This window comes from Mustela putorius, unplaced genomic scaffold (assembly GCF_011764305.1).
Source record: "Mustela putorius furo isolate JIRA1106 unplaced genomic scaffold, ASM1176430v1.1 tig00000695_pilon_pilon_pilon, whole genome shotgun sequence".
Taxonomy (NCBI): Eukaryota; Metazoa; Chordata; class Mammalia; order Carnivora; family Mustelidae; genus Mustela; species Mustela putorius.
The window spans coordinates 5,545,635-5,564,639 of NW_025421447.1; the positions used below are offsets into that span (position 1 = coordinate 5,545,635).

Here is a 19,005-nt window from a genome sequence, read left to right on the forward strand (position 1 = left end):
CAGCCCGAGACCTGAGGAACGGGAGGCAGCGGAGACTTGCATGGGATCCTGGGCTGGGAGGTCGCAGGGGCTGGAGTGCCGAGATCCAATCCCCAACGGCCATGGTCCAGCCATGGGGCTCAGCACAGTCCCACCATGAATAAACTGGCACCGGCCGGCCCCATCCTGGCTGAGGAGCAGGCTCCGCGGAGAAGCCCGTGACACTCTGTGTCTCTGAATTCGCTTGTTCAGGTTCATGTTCATGCGTGTCACCCCCACTGCGCCCGTCCAACGGGTTCCCTGTGTGGCACCAGGTGGCTGGGGTCACGGCCAGCCGTCTTGGAGGCGGATGCTCATGGAGGCCCTTGACCCCTGTCCGGGTCACCGGCAGAGGCTCCTTTGCCCACGGTGGTTCCACTGGGATTTGCTCCCCCCTGGGACTGAGCCGTGACTTAGGGTGTGTCCGTTATAGCCGTTGGGCTGAGCCTGGTCTCTGAGACCTGGTCCCTGAGACGCTGCCCGCGGGCCTGTCCTCCCATGTCGGCAGGGCTTGGGGACGGGCCGGAGCAAAGGAAGTCGGGGAGGGCGGGAGGCCAACAGGGCAGAGTGATGGGCTGGAGTCAGGAGGCCTGCGTCTTCCGTCACTGGACCCACTGGATGCAGGGGGCACAGCGGGCCCTGCCAGAGAGGAGTGCGGAAAGCGGGCGTGCGAAGGTTAAGGCAGTACCCGGGAGTGGGGGCAGGGAAAGCACACACGTGAGGTTGGCCGGAGTCCGCAGGCGGGGACAGACACGCAGTCTGCACAGAATGGGGAAGGCTTGGAGCCTTCAAGAGGAACGGAGAAACCTTGTGAGATCTGTGGCTGGGGCAGGTCCACAGTGCCTCAGTTTCCCTGGCTGTAAAATGGAATAACAATAGCACTGTCCTCCCGGCGCTGTTATGAGGACTAGAATAGGCGTCTGCCGGACAGAGCACAGGGCCGGCCCACCCTAACCGCCAACCAATTATGATTATTGATGTTACTGATGTAGCCACAGAGGCTCTCAAAGGCCGACACTGTGGATGGCTTCAGGGTGGAGGGGAGCCGTGGGAAGCTCCAGGGTGGGGGTGGCGGGCATGCTGGAAGGGAGAGGCGGGCTGGGGCCTGAAGGACAATGCCAGGACCGATGGACACAGAAGTCGGATCTGGAGGAGCCCACTCCCAATCACAGCTGGCTGGATGGGAAACCGGGTCTTTCGTTAGGAGGTGAGTTCCCCGTCACTGGAGGCGTGCGAGTTGATGGCGAGCAGTCAGTGGGAAGAGATGCAGAACATGAGTGTGTGGGTGGGTGGGTGGGCGGTGGGCACACATCTTCTTCCCTGAATCCCGGCCACACGAGCCCTTCTGTTCCTGATGGTCTGTTCTCTAGAGGCCTGGGGCTGGGCACCCCACAGCTAGCTCAGGCTGGGCTTCCAGCTTCAGGGAAAGTTCACACAGTCGCCAGGCTCCTGCCAGCCTTGAGGGCTGTGGGGACGCTGTCCCGGACGGGCTGCAGCTCTGGGAACGGAGGGGCAGTTGTTAATCACAGTGCCAGTCACGGGTGTCCGCGCCGGTGCTCGGAGCCGCTAATAGAGCTTCGTTACGCTGTTTTGCTGGGAGAAGGTGATATTGATCAGGACTCCCTGGCCTGGTCACCCCGAACTGCAGTGGCTGGTGACGGCGGAGAAGGCCACGTCTTTCCCTGCTGCTGGGGGAAGTGCCACAGTGACCGAGGGAGGGAGAGGAGCACGGAGGAAAAGAGAAGGAGGAAGGGACAGGAGGCAGGGACAGGAACCCACGCTTTTTTCCGCCCCTGAAAAGTGGGATCTGACCAGCCAGCCAATGCCTTCACCTGGAGACAGAGGTGCATCCCTTGGGAGGCGCCGCACTCACCAGCTGTCCCAGGGTGCGTTTGCAGGACTGCGGTTTCCGTCTTATCCTCGGGGATGAGCCGCTATGAATCGCTCCTCTCTGCTCTGCCTCCCTCACCCCTGCCGCAAGCATGAGACCCTCTGTGATGTGCTCACGAGGGATCCTGCAGCCTCTAGGGTGAGAGCGGGGTGCTGGGGGCGCCTGCCGCAGCCGAGGCCACAGGAGATGGGGCTCAGGCTCTCTCTGGCCATGGACGGAACCTGAGCTACTGGCAGGCAGTGCTCTCCCTCTGTGGCCCGCGGGTACTGCTGACTGCGAGCCCGGAGTGTCTGCCCCATTGCCAGGTGCTCAGCACTGAGGAGAGAAGTAGGAAATGGCTGGAGAGCCACATGCACTGTGCCGGTGCTGAGAGATAGGAGCAGGGCCAACACGAGGCCAGCCGGCAGAGAAGGGGGCACAGGACACTCCGTGGAAGGGTGTGGTGTGGCATGGAGATGTGATTCATCTTCTGGAGAGCAAGTGCATGACTAGGCATGAAGCCAGGGCTGCACCATGAAGGGCCTCTAAGTTCAGTGCCATGGAGGTGTCCCGAGAGATAGTACAATGGGAAGTGACGGGCAGCGCGCGGATTTGTGGGCTGGGGACAGGGCTGGATGGCGACTCCAGCTAGGGAGGCCGCAGAGGAGGCACTGGTAACCACCCCTGGGGCGGGGGCTGCTGAGACTCTGAACTGGGGTAGTGACAGGAGTGGTGACACCAGGATAGTGACCGAGGAATGCGTGAGTGGTTGGGCGTGGGACAGAGGAGGGGCATCCAGGGCCATGTTCCAGTCTCGGGTAACCGAGGAGACGGTGGGGAACATGGCTGTGCTAGAGCTGCTCTCCCAGGAGATTCAAGGCACAGGTGCTTGGGGGGTAGTTGCAGGTGCTCATGGCACAGGTGCAGGTGCACAGGGGCTCAGGGCACAGGTGCAGGTGCATGGGAGAGTGGGAGGCAAAGAGGGTTTGCCTGGAAGGAGCAGGAGCACAGAGCAAAGAAAAAGCCTCTGACCGAGAAACCCCTGTGCAACCTCTGGGAGCGAGCTTAATGAAGGGCAGCCCAGGACTTCCACAAATTCTTGGTTCTGAGAAGCGGGAGAGGGGAGTCCCGAGTTTTAATAGTAATTTATCTCAATTTAGGCTTTTAAACCTCAATTTATCATTGTCGTTGACAACACTTGGATTAATCTGCTGCCCAGCATCTTGTGGCGGCTGCGAACCCCAGAAGGATGAAGGGAATTAATACACATAAAGCGCTGGATTTCAGTGAATGCACACGCGCGCTAATTCCCCAGCACATAACCCAGAAACATTCGCATTCATTTCGCTTTTGTCGTCCCAACCCTCGAGGGGAAAGATGCCCAAGGATTTATTTATTCTTCCAACCTCAAATTCATCATCAAGGGCGTTTTGGGGAGAGGGGACCAGCTGGCCCTCACTCCTCCTAAGGGTCCACAATTGGATTTGCAAGGAAGGGACTGACTGCCCATTCCAGAATTTGCTAGACGTTTCCTGAGCACCTTCAACAATGCTGCAGCAGCTGGAAGTTGGCGCCCTGGATGGCTCCCCGTGGAAAGGCAGCATCTGGCACTGAGGCTGGCCAGTGTCTGCCTACCCCCATGCCCAGCTCCTGACTGCCTGGGTGGGAGCCACGTGGGGTCCTGATCCTAGAGCCTAATTCTGGTGCAGCAGACGGACTTCACCCTGGTGTGTGGGAAGAAGGCAGGACTCTGGGATGAGTGGCCTCCCACCCGCCCTTCCTGCACCTGCCCCAGGCTGCTCCATGTTTGCAGACCTCCCTAAGCTTGCCTGCCCTGAGCCTGTGCACCAGTGGGCCCCTTGCCCAGCCGCTCCCTGTACACACTCGCCACCAAACTCACCCTGCTTTTTTTGCCCAGAGCAGCCCAGCTCCTGATCTGGAGTGCCCTCTCCGTCTGCGTTCCCGTAGCTGTTCACCAGGGTCAACGGCCTGAAGACAGAAACAAGCCACTCACACAGAGGTGTGCCCAGAGCCCCAGCAATGGCCCGGGAGCTGGAGGGTCCTCGGGGGCCCACTCTGCTCAAGAAGTCCCGTGTATTAGCAGGGAGAGGGCACCCTGCTGCCTTTGTCCCCAGCACTCTGGCAGGTGTTGCCCTAAGAGACTGTGTCTGCCCAAAGGGGCAGCTCTTGCTAACCTGTGCTCCCGGACGGTCCCCTTATTCCATCTGACACAAAGGGTAACCCTCACCAGGCACCTGCTGCCCTTTGCCAAAAACACTCAGGCGCTCAGGCCATAGTCCACGCTGGAGGACACATGGTCTGCATCTCTTGCCCTTCTCAAGCTGGGCCTCCCCGACACATCCTTACACGCTGAGGGCAGTGATCAAGGTCATCATGAGGAGTAAGGAGCAGCATTAAGGGCACGTTTAAATGGTATCTTTTTTTAAAAGTGGCTGGAGAGGTTCTCGGGCTTGGCTTTCTCACTTTCTTGGAATTGGGACTGTAGGGTTTGAACTCAGCTCTAGGGAGAAAGCCCTGGGCACCTGCCCCCCATCCCAACCACCTCTGCCCCCAGATGGCTGCTAATGGTGTCTCTACGCTGGGGGCACCTCCCCATCCAGTTGGCGGCCAGGGCCTCCCCTAACTCAAGCTCCCGCTCCCCGTGCACCAGGGGACGCCCACCTCCACCCAGCGGACCGCCTCCAGGCTGGCTCTCAGCCCTCTCCTCCTGTCACCTTCCCTTGGGTGGGGCCCCAGCATGAAGCTGGTCCTGTGAAAGTTTACACTCAGGAGGCCTTCCCAGGGAAGCCAGTGGTGCGGAGTGCTGAGGTGGGAAGGGAAGGCCAGCACGGGGTCGGCCCCTGCTCAGCTCAGACCCCCCAGGGTACTTAGACCCCAACCCTTGCAATCAGAGGTTAGGCCACGGCTTGCCAACCATGTGCCTTGCCACTGTGGTGGAATGGTGGAATGCTTTAAGTTTTGAGACCAGACATGGAAAGCTGTCAGACACCACACTCGAGACAGTTCACAGCTCAACGTTCGACTGTCCTACATTCCCTTGGATGACGTCACTTCTCTTCCTTCTCCCTGCTGGGCGGCAGCGGGGGGGGGGGGGGGGGGGGGAGGTGGTGGGAGGGAAGCAAGTTCTGTGTGAAAATCCACAGGAAACAAGGAAACGAGGCCGGTGGTGTTGTCCAGTCCCAATCTAAGAACTGAAAAGTTGTGCAGTGCCCAACAGGCACACATGTCCCATTAGTAAGAAACTATGGTTATTTATGAATGAGGCAAGAATAGTACTTTTTGTTTTAATTTGCATATATTGTATTTCCAGCCAGCTGCTCAGCTGCTAAGCTGTTAGGATATAAATATTTGTTAAGTTGTTTGGACCTTGTTACTTAATCATGGGAGCTATTGGGTATTTCTTTTGGGCTCGGAATGCTTGCTGTGAGGAAATCACTGGGCCATCAAGGGCTCCCTGAGCTGTGGACCTTCTGCAGTCTCAGGGTTAGGGCTGCCCTGGGGGGCTGTCAACTTCCAGGCCCTTCTGGCTGCCGGCAGAGGGGCCTCCAGCAGCCCCGGGGGGCGGCCCTCCAGCCAGGAGGCCGGTCTGCATCTGCTGGGAGGAGGCCCGTGGGAGCGGGCGTGGGAGCCCCGCGGTAAAGGGAACTGAGTGGGGACGGGCAGACGCGGGTTCACGGTATCACGGTATCACGGGTGCTTCGCGGGCGCCCCCGGGGATCTTAAGGGCTGCCATTCTGGCTCGGGGTCCTGGGGTAAGGCCTGAGACGTCCCTGCCTAACATGCTCACAGGGGTGTGTGGTCCCCACGTGGCGCCCCTTCGGGGCTCACAGACTCCCCGTCCGCGAGGGACGCGGGTTCGCAGGGAAGCCCCAGAGCCCGACGGCCCCGAGCCTGGTTCGGGGGCCGGTTCAGTCTCGGCTGCTGGCAGTGCGGAGCCCCGCCCTGAGGGGCCGCGGCTAGAATCCAAGACTCGGACCATCGCCTGGGACAAGGATGGGCGCGTGGAGACAGCGCCGGCGGATGCAGGAAGGGGGGACCCCACCACCAGAATGCTGGCCCCGGGGCCCCGAGCGCCCTTCACAGAGGAGACACAGGGCCAGATCGGCGCTCAGGACCTGAGACCCCAAACCGCCCCAAACCCGGTCACTGGCGATCGCCCTGAGTCCATGCCCAGCAGCGGGTGCCTGGAGCCCCAGGAGCTGGCAGGGCCGCCAGCACCAGACTTCCGGGTGCAACGCTGCCTGCTACCTTACCGGCGAAATGGGTTTATTCAGGGACAGCAGCGCCTGGCCCAGCGGGTCGCAGCGGGCGGGACCCGAGCCCAGCTCCTCCGTGGGACGGCGCGGCTACTGTTAGCCGAGAGCCCATTGGACCGCGCTGGGAGCCGCAAGTGCGCCGGCTTCTCATTGGCTGGGCTGTTGCTTGGCCGAGAGAAAAATCTGCCTTCCCGCTGCAGGGGCGGCGGCTCCTGTCCCTGGGTCGGCGGTGAGCTGTGGGCGCCCCACTCCACCAGAGTGGTTTCCCTCCGTCCTTACTGGAATGTGGGGCTCGGTGCCCTGGCCCAGGCGTTGGGGCACACACTGGGGAGAGCAGCGGTGTCAGCGGCCACCCTGGGCAAGCAGCAGGTGCCCCCACTGAACCTGCTCTGGGGTGGGGGCTGGCTCCCACCGAGCCAGGTTGGCTGCAGTGAGCATCCTGCAGGGCCCCCTGATGCACCAGGCACCCAACCCACTCTCCTCCCGAGGGCGGCTCCGTCTCACAGACCCCTGCGTCCGTCCATCCCTGCTACCAACACCAGAGGGATCCCAACTCAGGCTGTGCCCCGGAAGATGGCTGGAGAAGGCAAGCCAGCTCTCTGGGGGCTTGGACATCGGAAGGACCCGGGTCTGATCCTGGCCTCACCCACAGCTAACTGTGTACTCGGACTGTGCCATGGTCCCCTCTCCTAACCCTGCTGCGGAGTGGTGCTCCCACTCCTGTCCTCGAAGCACCTTGCTGTCCCTGCCTGCTGAAGACCTGAACAGGAGGTGTGGAGTGCCTGCCCTGTAGAAGGCTCCCACTGATTCCAAGAAGTCCTTCTGTAAGTGCAGGACTGACAAACGGGTGCCCACTGCACTGCTTGGGGCAGGCACCATGGGGCATGGATTTAAAACCCTCTTCCTGTTACAGGATTCTTATTAGCTTCTGACTGATGAGGTGGAGGTGGAGTCCTCCTTCCGCACATCTCAGACCTCCCGGCCAGGAACTGAGCCTACATCCTGGCTTCGTGGGCCTGGGTTGTCTTTTTTATGAGTTTCTCGGCAATAGACACAGCTTTACCAACTCCTGTCACTCCAACAAGAGAGTGAAGGTGCCGGGTGTTTCCAGGACACTAGTAATAGCAATGCTGACTCAGTGGTCCAGGGAATGTGGCTGGAGACCCAGGGTCCTCCCCCGGGCACCCCAGGGCCCCTCCTCAGACCTGTGCCCTTCTCTGGGGCCTGGGGCTCTGCTTTCCAAGTACATGTAATGATGAACCTCACTCTGTGACCTGCTCTGTGCGTGGTCAGTCCAAGATTGGGGGGGGGGTTGCTCTCAAGATGGGCATTGGGGCCCTTCCTTGGGGCCTCCTTTGAATGCCTGTGAGTGGAGAGGGTGGCGGGTCAGTGTGGATCGTGCATCAGTCTGGACCCCTGGCAGCTCTGGGGTTTGCTGATGCCAGCTTCTGTGATGCCACAGGTTGGGCCCGGGGTCAGGAGTGAGGCCAGGTGAGGCCTAGGTGATGTCCAGGGCTCCTGGGGCGTTGGCAGTAGATAAAGGTGTGAGCACGCCGGGGACAATGTGAGCCCTTAAGCCCGGCCGTCTGTACCACAAAGGACGTTGTGCCCATGGTGAAAACGGCTTCCTCTGCTCAGACCTTGAGGCTAATATGTATTTTGATATGTATATTATATTATTTTATATAACATGTATATATAAAAATGTAATATGTATATTATATTAAGAAATTCAAATAAAAATATATAAAGAAGAAAAGGCAAAAAAAAATCATACAAGATATCACTACCTAGAAAGGACCACTGCTAACATTTTAGTGAACATGATTTGGGCGGATTTTTCTTTATGTGTGTGTGGGGGGGTGTGCGTGCGCGTGTGTGAACCGCTTTCTGAGGAGGGTGGGTTTTGTTTGATGAAACATCCATGGGGAGCTGGCCCCGTACCCCTCAGTGGGTTTGGATGCAAGCAGGGTAGCCTAGGTCTGAATTCAGTCCTCACAGGAGAACGGAGTTGCGGTGTTTCATGAGGTGGGAAAGCACTCCGAGGTTTCGGGGCCAGTCAGGGGCTAGAGTGAGCGATGAAGCGGAGAGTAGGCCAGATACGGAGCCCAGCTGGGCAGGAGGCTGGACCCCTGGCTGCGGGAATGGCCACAGAACCTTTGAAAATCAGATGAAAACACCAGGGACTGAATTTTAGGAGCTTTAACAGGCTTCCCCAAGCCTCCGACGTGCTGGCTCCCCACACGGGAGTGTGAGTGTTGGGGGTGCTTGGGGGACAGGGTTGAACCCACAGCATGGCTGTCCTGGTCTGGAGCCACCACAAGGACACGGGGTAGGAAGGCCATCCTCTGCACCAGGACAGGACAGGGAGGGGGACAGAGGTGGCCACATGAGCAAACTCCTTTGGGAACTCACTGAAGGATTGGGGTCAGGGGCTCCCCAACTTGTGGATGGGGGTTCAAGCCATGTTTCTGTGGATGAGAAGCGGTGGACTCCCCCAGCCACGCGGGACATAGACTTACGCCCGCAGAGTTTTATTTGAACGGTTTTCCCCCCACACTCGCTGTTTCGCATCTTTTCCCTCCGACCCATGCCCTGCGCTCCGGGCTTGTCAGTAACGGGGTGTCCAAGCCCCTCTTCCCGACGTCCAGCCGGAAAGTCCCTGGAGAGGAGCCGCCTGCGTGTGCTGATTGGCTTTCCGGGGATTTCAGACCCTTGCGAGGTTAACTCTCTGTGTGTGCCTTTCACGCCCGTCGAGGCGGCCACTTAAGGGCTCGGGTTAGAATCTCAAAAAGCTAAAATCCCACTGTTGGGTTTTTATCTCTGTTTCCTTCCCGAGAATCAGTTGTCTGAAGGCAGGCCCCACGCGCCCAGACGGTCTCCACAGACTGTAGAGAGTGATGCCGATTTTGATAAAAAGCCCTTCGGGCTGTTGCTGATGCAGAAGTCCCCTGACTCTGCCCCCCCTCTCCCCGACTTTGAGGCTGGAGCCTGCCTGCTGGAGCCTTTCCCACAGCCTCACCTCCCGGCCCTGCCCCACGCCTGCAGCTGGGAAGAGGGCAAAGCCTACCCAGGGGGGAAAGGGTTTCGTGTCCCCCGAGACATTCCCCAGTTCTAGCGGCAGAGATTAATCAGCCACAGGCCACTTTGGAGCCAACCTGGTCTGGCATCTCCACTTAAGACGGGGAAACTGAGGCCCACAATCGCACAGTTTGCAAGTAGGGCAGCTGCAGACGCTCTGAGTGCTGGAGACACTTTAGGTGACATTTTAAGAGACGTTTTAAGTCTTTCTACTTTCCATGGCACCTTTCTACTGCCGTCTTTCAGCGGAGACACAAGAGGCAGGAGAGAGGGGGTCTAGAGGTCACTGTGCCTTCGTGGCCCCCGAGCGGTCTCTGCCTTATGCCTGTCTGTCCAGGGGTCTGTCTGTCACCGCTGTGAGCCTGGGGACGTCCTGGCTGGACTGCATACATGAATAATTCAGTAAAAGTGGATAATTTCCATGGCAACCTTGCTGGCACGTGACCTGCCCCGGCCTTCTGGGGCTGGGCTTGCCCCAGTAAAGAGATGCGTTTGTCAGGCTGCGAGGAGGGAACGGGGATAGGGCTCCCGCCTGCGGGACTGGAAGGAAAGTAGGTCGGCAGCCGCCGGACGGGAGCTCACAGAGCCCTGTTTAAGGCGGGGGCGGCCAGACAGATGGACAGGGCTGTGGAAGGCCCCATGCCGCAGTGTTGGGAGGACTGCCCTTCCAGGCAGGGGACAGACACGTCTGTTGGCCCCAGGAGCCCCCGAATCTGGGATGAAGACCATGCAAAACCCTTTATCACTCCCCAGCTGGCCAAGGCCATCCAGACCCTCAGCTGCAGAGCCGTTGGCACATCCCTTCAGGGTGAGACAGGGAGACCGAGGCCCAGAGCTGCCTCAGTGGCTTAGCTGGGCGGTGACCAAGCCTGGACGTGGACCCCAGCCCGGCAGCCTCTCTACCGTGGCCCACCAAGACCCACGTGTGGAAGCTGCAGTCGGAAGGGGGAACGCGGTCCGTCTTCCCATTTAAGCCAGTAACTCAGATGTCCGGGCCACCTGGGGGGGTCTGAGGACACCATCTGGGCACCTGTGAGGCTGAGGTGAGGGGTTGGCTTGGGGGGAGTGGGGGCTAAGTCTACAGCAGTTGGGGACTCAGACCAAGGTCAAGGTCAAGGTAAAGGCCAGAGTGTTCCAGTTGGGCTTGTCCTGGAGGAACGGGAGCCGTCCCTCTGTGGAACTTGCTCACGGTGCTTGGTCGCCCTCGCTGCAGCATCCAGAGCCAGGCCGCACCTCCAGGAGGGAAAGGGCAGGGTCCCCAGGGGCCTGCCGGAGTCAGGGGAGAGCAGACACAGGTGTGGCTGGGGTCAGGAGTGATGTCACACCCGGGGGCTTCAGGAGATGGGGGCGGCCGATGAGGGGCGGGGGGGGGGGGCAGGCCTGATCGGGAGACGGCTGCCACCGTCCCGGCCCTGCTGCTCTCCCCGGTGGGGTGATGTGGCCTTGCAAGCCCCTGAGGGCCTCCCAAGTGTGCTTCCTCGGAGGGCAGGGAGACACAGAAGTCAGGGCGGCCCCTCCAGGTTGGTAGGCGGCCGGTCTCATCCGGGGTAAGCACGGGCATCGGGAGGGTCTGTGCTGGAGGAGGCCTTGCCCGGGCTCAGGCACACAGACAGACCCTGCAGGCGTTCTCAGCACCCCCGCAGTCTGGGGGCCGCGTCCTGGGAGCAGCCTCTGAGAGCAGGAAGGAGAGCTGCGTGCACATCCCAAGGACGGGGGGCTGGTGAGGCACCTCATAGGGCCGAGGGCCAGCTCTTCTCTATGACTGCCCCAGCGGTGCCTGGGACCCCGGGCTCCTCGTGAGCGGCGAGGGGCAGGGTGCTCTCTTCACACCCGAGGTGGAGCGCTGCCCCTGTGTGGGGATCCTCGCTCTCTCCAGCACTGTCTCCGGCCCGCGGGGTCTTGCCCGTCATCCCCCTTCCGGCTGCTGCTCTGTGCCACTGCCCAGGCCCCCATCCAAGCCCTGAAGGTCTCGTCTGCTCTGGGCGGAGAGCTCAGCACACGCTCTGGCACATCCCGGAAGTAGGGCTCTGGGCACGCCCAGAAGTGGACCTTTGAAAGTGCTTCCTCCCTCCCCTCCGCCCTCCTCCCCAGAGTCAAGCCGCTCATATCCTGCACAGGTGGCCCTGTAGGTGGAGACCCTTCTCCTGGCGTTCTGGGCACTCTGGGTGATGACCTCGCCACACCCAAGTCTGATCCTCGGAAGTCAAAGGGGCTTTGGTGGATAGGACTGACTTTACGGTCTGGGGATGGGAACTGATCCTGGATGACCTGGGGGACCCTCCCTCAAGAGGAAGGCAGAAGGAAATGTGCTTGTAGAGGAAACACGTCCATTGAGGCAGGAGGCCGTGCCTAGAGGAGCAGGGAATGGGGCTGTGGAGGTTGGAAAATGCAAGAAACAGGTCAGGCCAGGGATGCTGGCCCTGTGGACGCCTGGGTCCGGCCAGCAAGGTTGCTTAGGATGTCCACCTTCCAGACTGCAAGAAAGCAGCGTTTGTGGTCCTGGTACTTGGGCGGGGAGGGGGGGTCCTGCTCGGTGCCCCACGTCCACCTGCTGCTCCCTCAAGGCTCCCAGTCTCATGGACACCGGCGTGCACCTGCTCCATCCCCCAGCCTGGCAGCCACGGCCAACTCAGGGTCTGCTGCAGAGCGGGAGTCAGGCCAAGAGGGAGCATGAGCTCCTGTGCTCCTACACAGGGACAGGGCGTGGTCATGAAGGACATCACTCTCGGACGTGTCTGGTGGGGGCCTGGGAGCCCTGTGCCCACTTTGTGCTGTCATGGACGTCAGCATTTGTCTGCAGTGTAAATGTCACCCTGGGTGGAGCTCCTTTGTGCAGTACACAACCGGAACAACCACACAGGGTGGCCCTGATGAGCTGCTTGGCCTTGGGCAAACTGACATCTGAAAGCCTCTCTCTCTTCTGTAAGATAGGAGTACTGAGAACAGGCCCTCAGAGTGCTATCCCGACTCGTGTGGGCTCTGGAATAAGCCATTAATAAGCAGGCGTGGTGTCATCGTGGCTGTCCTTGTCCTGCTCAGAAAGGTAGTCCAGGCACTCCCGGCCCGAGGTCACACAGCCAGCAAAGGGCAGAGCCGCAAGGACTCAGACCTCCTGAGTCTGAGGGACTTCATGCTTCCTCCCTTCAGCTTCTAGGCAGAGGACAGGGGAGGGGGAGAAGGGCCCAGCAGGTGGAGCTCTGCCCTGGAGCCCCTGTGTGGGCTGGGGAGGGGCTGGCACCGCCATGGACTGGACCGCAGCCACAGGAGAGGAAAATGAAGTGACAGTCTCCGAGCGTGGTCTCTCTTTTTCCGATTCAGCTGCGTCTGCCGGCAGCCAGTATCCTCATCACAGGCCGGGGGGACCTGGGTCTTTGGGAACCTCTGTCATAGCAACATAAATCTCAGCCCTGGCAGAGACACTCCTCCAAGTCACGCTGTGCACTCCCACCTTCGTCCTGGGTGCATGCCTGTTATTTGACAAGTTGATTTGGAGGCTTTGCAGCCACTGTGAAGAGATGTCTCCTCCTGTGTCCCGTTACGGGTTCGCTCAGCAGGCTGGAACAGCAGGAACAGCCACGGGGCAGCCAACCCCGTGACCGGCAGATGGCTCACGTCACATCGTGGCTTCACGAAGCACCTGCAGTCACCGTGCGGCTGGCGCCACTGCCCTGGAGGGTGGGGGAACAGGGACCTGTCTGGGCACCGCCAGCGTGGCCTGCCCACCCCCCGGCCTTTGCTAACCATCTGCCAGCTCCTGTGCTCCACCCGGCGCCCGGGCCTGCATCCCAAAACAGCTGCAAGCTGGAGGCCCAGATTCTGAAGTCCTGGCCTCTCCACCTAGTAGGCTGTTCTCCATCAGGGCAACTGTGTCTCCCAACCTGGGCCACAGGGAGCCAGGGTCGTTCCGCATGACAGGGAGCCAGGCCGGGGCGAATGCAGTGCAAGGACACCACTCAAATCCCACAGAGCCAAAGACAGCCTCTCAACAGGGAGTGTCAATAGTCTGGCTGCTGGGAAACACGTGCCGTGTGGTGGGGTGGACACAGAGTGGTGAGGGGGAGACCCTGCAGACCAGAGTTTGGAGCCAGGGAGACCCCGCGGACCAGAATGTATGAGCTGGAGAGACCCTGTAGACCAGAGTGCAGAGCCTGGGAGACCCTGCAGACCAGAGCTTATGAGCAGGAGACCCCACAAAACAGAGCACGTGAGCAGGAAAACCCTGTTTATGCGCCTGTGCTGTGTGCATGAGCAGGGAACCCCGCAGACCAGGATGGGTGAGCCGGGGACCCTACAGACCGGAGCGAGTGAGCCAGGAGACCATGCAGACTAGAGCGCGTGAGCTGGGGCCCCCACAGACGGACAGTTACAGCAGGCGCCTTCCAAGCACACGCTGTGTCCCAGGTGGGCCCTCTCTTCTGTCCATGGGTCCATTCACCTGCACCCTTAACTCCACACCAACCCAGGGAGCAAAGGGTTGTTTTTACCAACTTCCCCCTCCATTTTACAGAGGCAGAAACTGGGGGCGAGGGGTTAAGCACTCTGCCCCAAATCTCAGGGCTCCTGGTCTGCGTGCTGGGGGTGGAATCCTGGTGAGCCCTGGCCTCTGGGAGCCCAGATTTCGTGGCACCCAGACACGGGGAGGCTGGGACTCTGCCCCCTCAGCACCCACGAGACTCTAACAAGCTGCCTGCTGCCCCTTAACTGTCCCTGGGGGATCCGGAATCAGTGGTCCTTCCAGCCCCGCGCAGCCGCTGTGGCTCCGATGTCCGTGGCTGTGGCTGCGTCTCTCCATCTGTCTCTGTGTCCGTGTGTCCTCTGCCCTGTGCGTGTGTGTCTGGTAAAGACACTTGTCCCTGGGTTGGGGGATGATCTGGGACCTGATCTCCTGTTGAGATCCTTCGTTTAATTACATCAGCCAAGACCCGTTAAAGGTAACCGCTGCAGGTTGCAGGGTCGCGAATGCAGCTGTGCCTCTCTGGGGGCCGCTACTCAGCCCCTGCGGACCGCGACGCCTGCCGCAGTGAGCGCGGTCCTGAGAGTAGAAGCGCCGCCGCCCGCAGGGACGGGGGGATCTTAGAGGAGGCACTTGTGCGCGTGGGAGGGGCTGGATGACCCGCGGGAGACACTGCACACTTGGCTGGCAGTGGCCCATGGGAGCGAGGGCGAGCCCTGTGCTCTGGGCACCGGGGGCTGTTGGCTGTCCGTGGCTGTGGGCTAAGTGACCGACGTCACAGGCCGGGCACGAGGAGTGCTGCCCTTCCCACCCCTTCGGCCAGGTGCCGCCGTGGGACCGCTCAGCGGGCGGGTAGAGGGCACCTGATGTTGGGTGGGGGCCGGAGTGAGTCCGGCAAGAGCACGTTCACACACAGCGCGGGACACCGCAGCACACGGCGCAGAGAGAGGAGGAGGACCCGGCTGCCCCAGGCAGGGTCCTGAAGGCATGTGCCCCGCAAGCAGGGGCAGGTGGGCTGAGGGACATGGAGGCTCCAGGGAGCCAGCGGGTCAGCTGGATGTGCAGCTGGGGAGGAGGCGGGGGCGGGGGCGGGGTCAGGAAGGGGAGGAGGAGGAGCCGGCAGGAGGACAGGCTACCTGGGGCACTGGGGGCAGAACACGTGGCGGGAGCGAGAGGAGCGCATGGTGGGGGCTGGGCATGCAGGTGGGGGCGCGAGGTCTGGTCAGACAGCAGATTGGTGGGTTTGTGGACAGTCCCCAGCTATGCTCGCCATCGCCATCCAGCGTGGCCTAGGGAAGGGACCGTCAGGGATGGAGCCTGATTTAGGGGGTGTTGCTCCCTTGGGGGGTGGCAGGGTCCGGCAGACCCTGGGCCTCCGCTCTCCGGCAGGCCGGGCGTGAGTGCAGAGCAGAGGGAACTGGGAGGCCAGAGGGACGGTGTGTGCCGCGCCCCCCAGAACTGGAAAGAGGAGCCTGACTCACAGGGGGCAGGGTGGGGCTTCGAACCCAGGGAGGCCAGAACCCAAAGCACGCGCCTGCGCCTCACACCGTGCCACCTCCTGGTCGCGGAAGGCTGCGGGGTGGGGGGGGGGGGGGCGGCCAGCTGTGCAGATGTGCAGTGCCGCTGGAGGTGGGGTCTCGGTGCACTGATGGCCCCGCACCCTCCAGACCCACAGAAGCATAAATGAGCTCGCACTTTGACGCTGGCCTCGGCTCCCGAAGACCCGTCAGCTCTGGGGACACTGAGGAAGCGTGACCCTTTGTCTTCCCATCACAAGGCAGGTTCCCCGGAGCATGCTCAGGCTGGCGGGGCAGGCAGTGGTCCCCACCTCCCCCGTGGAGCGCCATGGACCAGGGAGGCAGGGGTGAGGCCTACTTGGAGTCCAAGGGCCCCAGGCAGGGCATGCCCCCCCCATCCCGGTACTTTCCCCCAGGGGGTGTTTCCCGGCCCATTAACACATGCCTGCTTGGCTGGGTCTCCATTTGTCGGGGCAAACATCAGGCATGTGGTAATGGTTCTCTTAAACCATGGCCGGTTGGGTCTTAATGTCTGTTTAATGACACCTGCTATGAAGGCTCCCATAACGGAGCTCATAATGGCAGACGAGGGGCTGTTAGGCCAGGGAAGGACAGCTCTGGATGGTGGGCTGCCTCTTGGGGGGGGTGGAAGGACTGGGGGGAGCCACCTAGAGCTCCCCTTGTTCTGCTGGGCCCCTGAGAGCAGGGGACACAGGAGTGGCTCTAGGGGATGTGGCCAACACCAGAGCCATCCGGGTTTCCTTTACCGACCACTAACCCACGCTGAGTGAACAGGAAGCACTTGGTTTCCCGTGCGGGACTGGGGGTAAGAAATACCAGGGATGGGGAGCTGGGGACAGGTCCCTCCCTGCCAGGTCCCTCCCAGCGGCAAGTGGGTCCCTCCCTGCCCTCCTGCCCCAGCCTCAACCTCCACACTCGGGTGCGGGACAGAGACGGCTTGCGAGGGTGCGTAGAGACATCACCGGCCATCGCGGCCGTTCTCAGACGCTCTCTTTGTCCTCATGCCTCCCCCCTTGTGGTACTGAGGTGCACTCAGACAGCTGGGGCCTGCTTGCTCCTGGGGCACCTGCCCCCCTCGGGAGGAGGGGTCTCTAGGTGTGGGCGTCGTTGGTCACACACGAGTAACCGGAAGCCTTCCATGATGAACAGAATGTCCCCTGTGCTTGACAGGTGCGTGGTGGGACCAGAGGCCGAAGTGGTTAGCACGGCCGGCCTGCTGGGCGCTCTCAGACGGGAGCACACCCGGGAGTTTGCCAGCGGCCAGGGAGGACGCTCTGTGAGGAGGGGATGGTGTGTGGAACAAGGGGTCACAGGAGGCCACCCACGTCCCCCAGACGACCGGACAGGGAGCTCCTGCATGCCCTCTGAGGGGGCGCTCAGAACTGCGGCTGAGCACCCAGCATCTTCCTCGAATACGATTAATTCTTTCCATTGGCAGGAAAGTTAAAACATTTTTATATTGAAGCCAACAAAATATATCACAGTAAAAAAGCAAACATTGCATGATCTTTTTTTTTTTTTTTTTAGGATTGAATTTTAAAAAGTGAGGTGAGTTTTGTGTCACCCCGGGCCTTGCTGAAATGTCCGTGGAGGGCAGCGTCGGCACCCGGGGCCTGGAGGACGGGAGCTAGAGGGGCTGTTGACGGCGAGGGTCACTCTGGGGAGGTTCTCATCTGGGGGTGAGCTGGGAGCAGACCCGCGTTGGAAACAAGCGAGGCGGACGGTTCACGAAGGACTGAAGGCAGGAGGCAGGCTTGGAACCTGCCGGAATGGCCAACATTAGAGGCCCCATGGGATGGGACGATGGTTGGGAGGAGCAGAGGGGTCCGCCCAGAAAGATCTCTGAGGTTCGGAGCCCGCGGCACTCCCACTGGCTGGAACTGCAGGCCCCGTGAAGCACCTGGCGTCCACACCCGCTCACCATGCCGCCATGCCGTGTGCTCATGACATCAGCAACCACACAGTGTGGCCCTACGGAGTGCTTCCTGCACGTCCGGCGCCCTGCGGGCTCCCACTCTCTGGGGCACGTTCACCCGCGAGATAGCTGCTGAAGCCAGAGCTGCCTGGGACTAAGTAGACCGCGGCTCAGACAGGTGCCCAGGAGCACATCCGGAGCCCAAGGCCCCTCCAGCATGTCACTGTCCCCTGGGTCCCAGGTGGTCAGAGGTTCCGTTCAGGTGTTTCTGGAGAGAAGGCAAACGAGCAGAGAAACTTTGTCCTTTTACTCAGAAAGGAATGTGCTCACCAAAATTTCCATCCGTGCTCATGGACGGGGACCAGGGCGCGTGGCCCACGTGGCCACAGGGAGCCTGGGAAGGTGAGCCGTCATCAGGAAGCATGGCCGCCCCGACCCGCGCAGGGTCCTCTCAGGGAACAAGGGGGTGTGGTGGACGCGTGTCGGCTGACGTGACTATCTCCACCGTCCTGGGATGTGATTACCGTTTCCTAATTTGACAGAGGAGGGGATTAAGGGGCAGGCAAGCCAGGTCATCTTTTCTGAAGACTACATAGTAGACGGGGGACCATATCTCTGTAGGCGACCTGAGGGCAGGACCGTGTGTTTCTCCTTTGCTCTGTGTATCTGTGACCCCAGCGCCAGACAGAAGCCACCTGGCTCGACGCCTGATCGAATGCCTCGTTGATGGCCCAGTGAAGTCCCGTGCACGTCTCAGAGGAAAGAGTTCCGGAAGCCTCCCCACCCCGGCATGTGGTTCCTCTGGGCCCAGGCAGCGTGGCTGTGCCAGGAGGACCAGGTTCGGCCAAACGCCAGCCCAGCCACGTTCAGCCGAGCTCACCGGGACCGAAGAAGGTTCTCAAGGAGTGTTTTTAACAAGTTGTAAATAATATCTCACCAAGTCCCATCGCTGCCTAGAACTGATGCGGCTGATGAAACGCAATCATGATCCCGTGAATCACTTCTGTCTGTTTACAAGAACGTTTCATTCACCTCCTTCCAGAAGGACGCACAGAACACGCTCTAAAAGAAGACATATCTGGTGCTGACATACGGGAAGCCGGTGTTGCATTCCGATTCCTCACTGGCTTGTGCAGTGTGTGCAAAAGAAGGGAAACTCTTGATTACTGGGGATTTAAAAAAAATACTCACAGATAATTTGTCTTAAGAAGAACCACGGGCATCTGCAGAGCGATGACCTTACCTCCCCGTGGTCTGCTCTTGGGTCAGAAACGTGGCCGGCGCCCTGCAAGGTGATTGCTGGCTTCTGGCCCGGCTCTCTCCCTCTCAAAGAAAGGGCGTGTGTCTCGGCCTCCTGCAGAACCACCCCGCCCTTCCCCCCATCGCCCCTGCTAAGGCTGACACAGACCTCCGTATGTTGGCACATGAACTAAGGAATAAGCCTCTGGAATAAAGTTGGAATATTCTGGACGGGGAAGTCTTCCCTGCTGCAGCAACCGTCCGTATGACAGTCGGGCTTAAGGAGGAAGAGGGGGAGCTCAGACGCCCAGGGTTGCTTCAACCCGTGAACCGAGCAGCCGTGCCGCATAACAAAGCATCCTGACCTTCGGTGGCTTGAGACAAAGGCTATTTCTTCTCATGGCCAGGGCTCAGCAGGTCGACCGTGCTACGGCTGATCTGGGCTACCCTCGTTCAGGGGCGGGTCAGCAGGGCATGGCTCCAGGCTCCTGGCTAGACTTGGGTCTTTTCCTCGGGTTTCTCCAGAGGCCACATCTGAAGTGGTGCCTCTGCCTGGTGCATAACCTTCTTGGGGATCCCAGGAACGTGAGCTCGCCCCACTCCAGGGCACAAGG

At 60.6% G+C, this 19,005-nt stretch overlaps 1 protein-coding gene across 3 annotated transcripts in view; it reads left to right on the top strand.

The window, feature by feature from the left end:
- Positions 1-404: 404 nt before the first annotated feature.
- The window catches only part of LOC106006601, a 29,561-nt gene continuing 10,960 nt past the window's right edge, over positions 405-19,005 (top strand). Inside the window, exons 1-2 of one of the 3 annotated variants that reach the window (XM_045083178.1) lie at positions 420-1,225; positions 3,807-7,893. In XM_045083178.1, the coding sequence (XP_044939113.1) occupies positions 5,689-6,858 (1,170 nt within the window). In that variant the 5' untranslated portion in view covers positions 420-1,225; positions 3,807-5,688 and the 3' untranslated portion in view covers positions 6,859-7,893. Of the gene's footprint in view, positions 1,226-3,806; positions 7,894-19,005 lie in introns of those variants that run through there. The other 2 variants (XM_045083179.1, XR_006607632.1) reach the window with 2 other exon arrangements.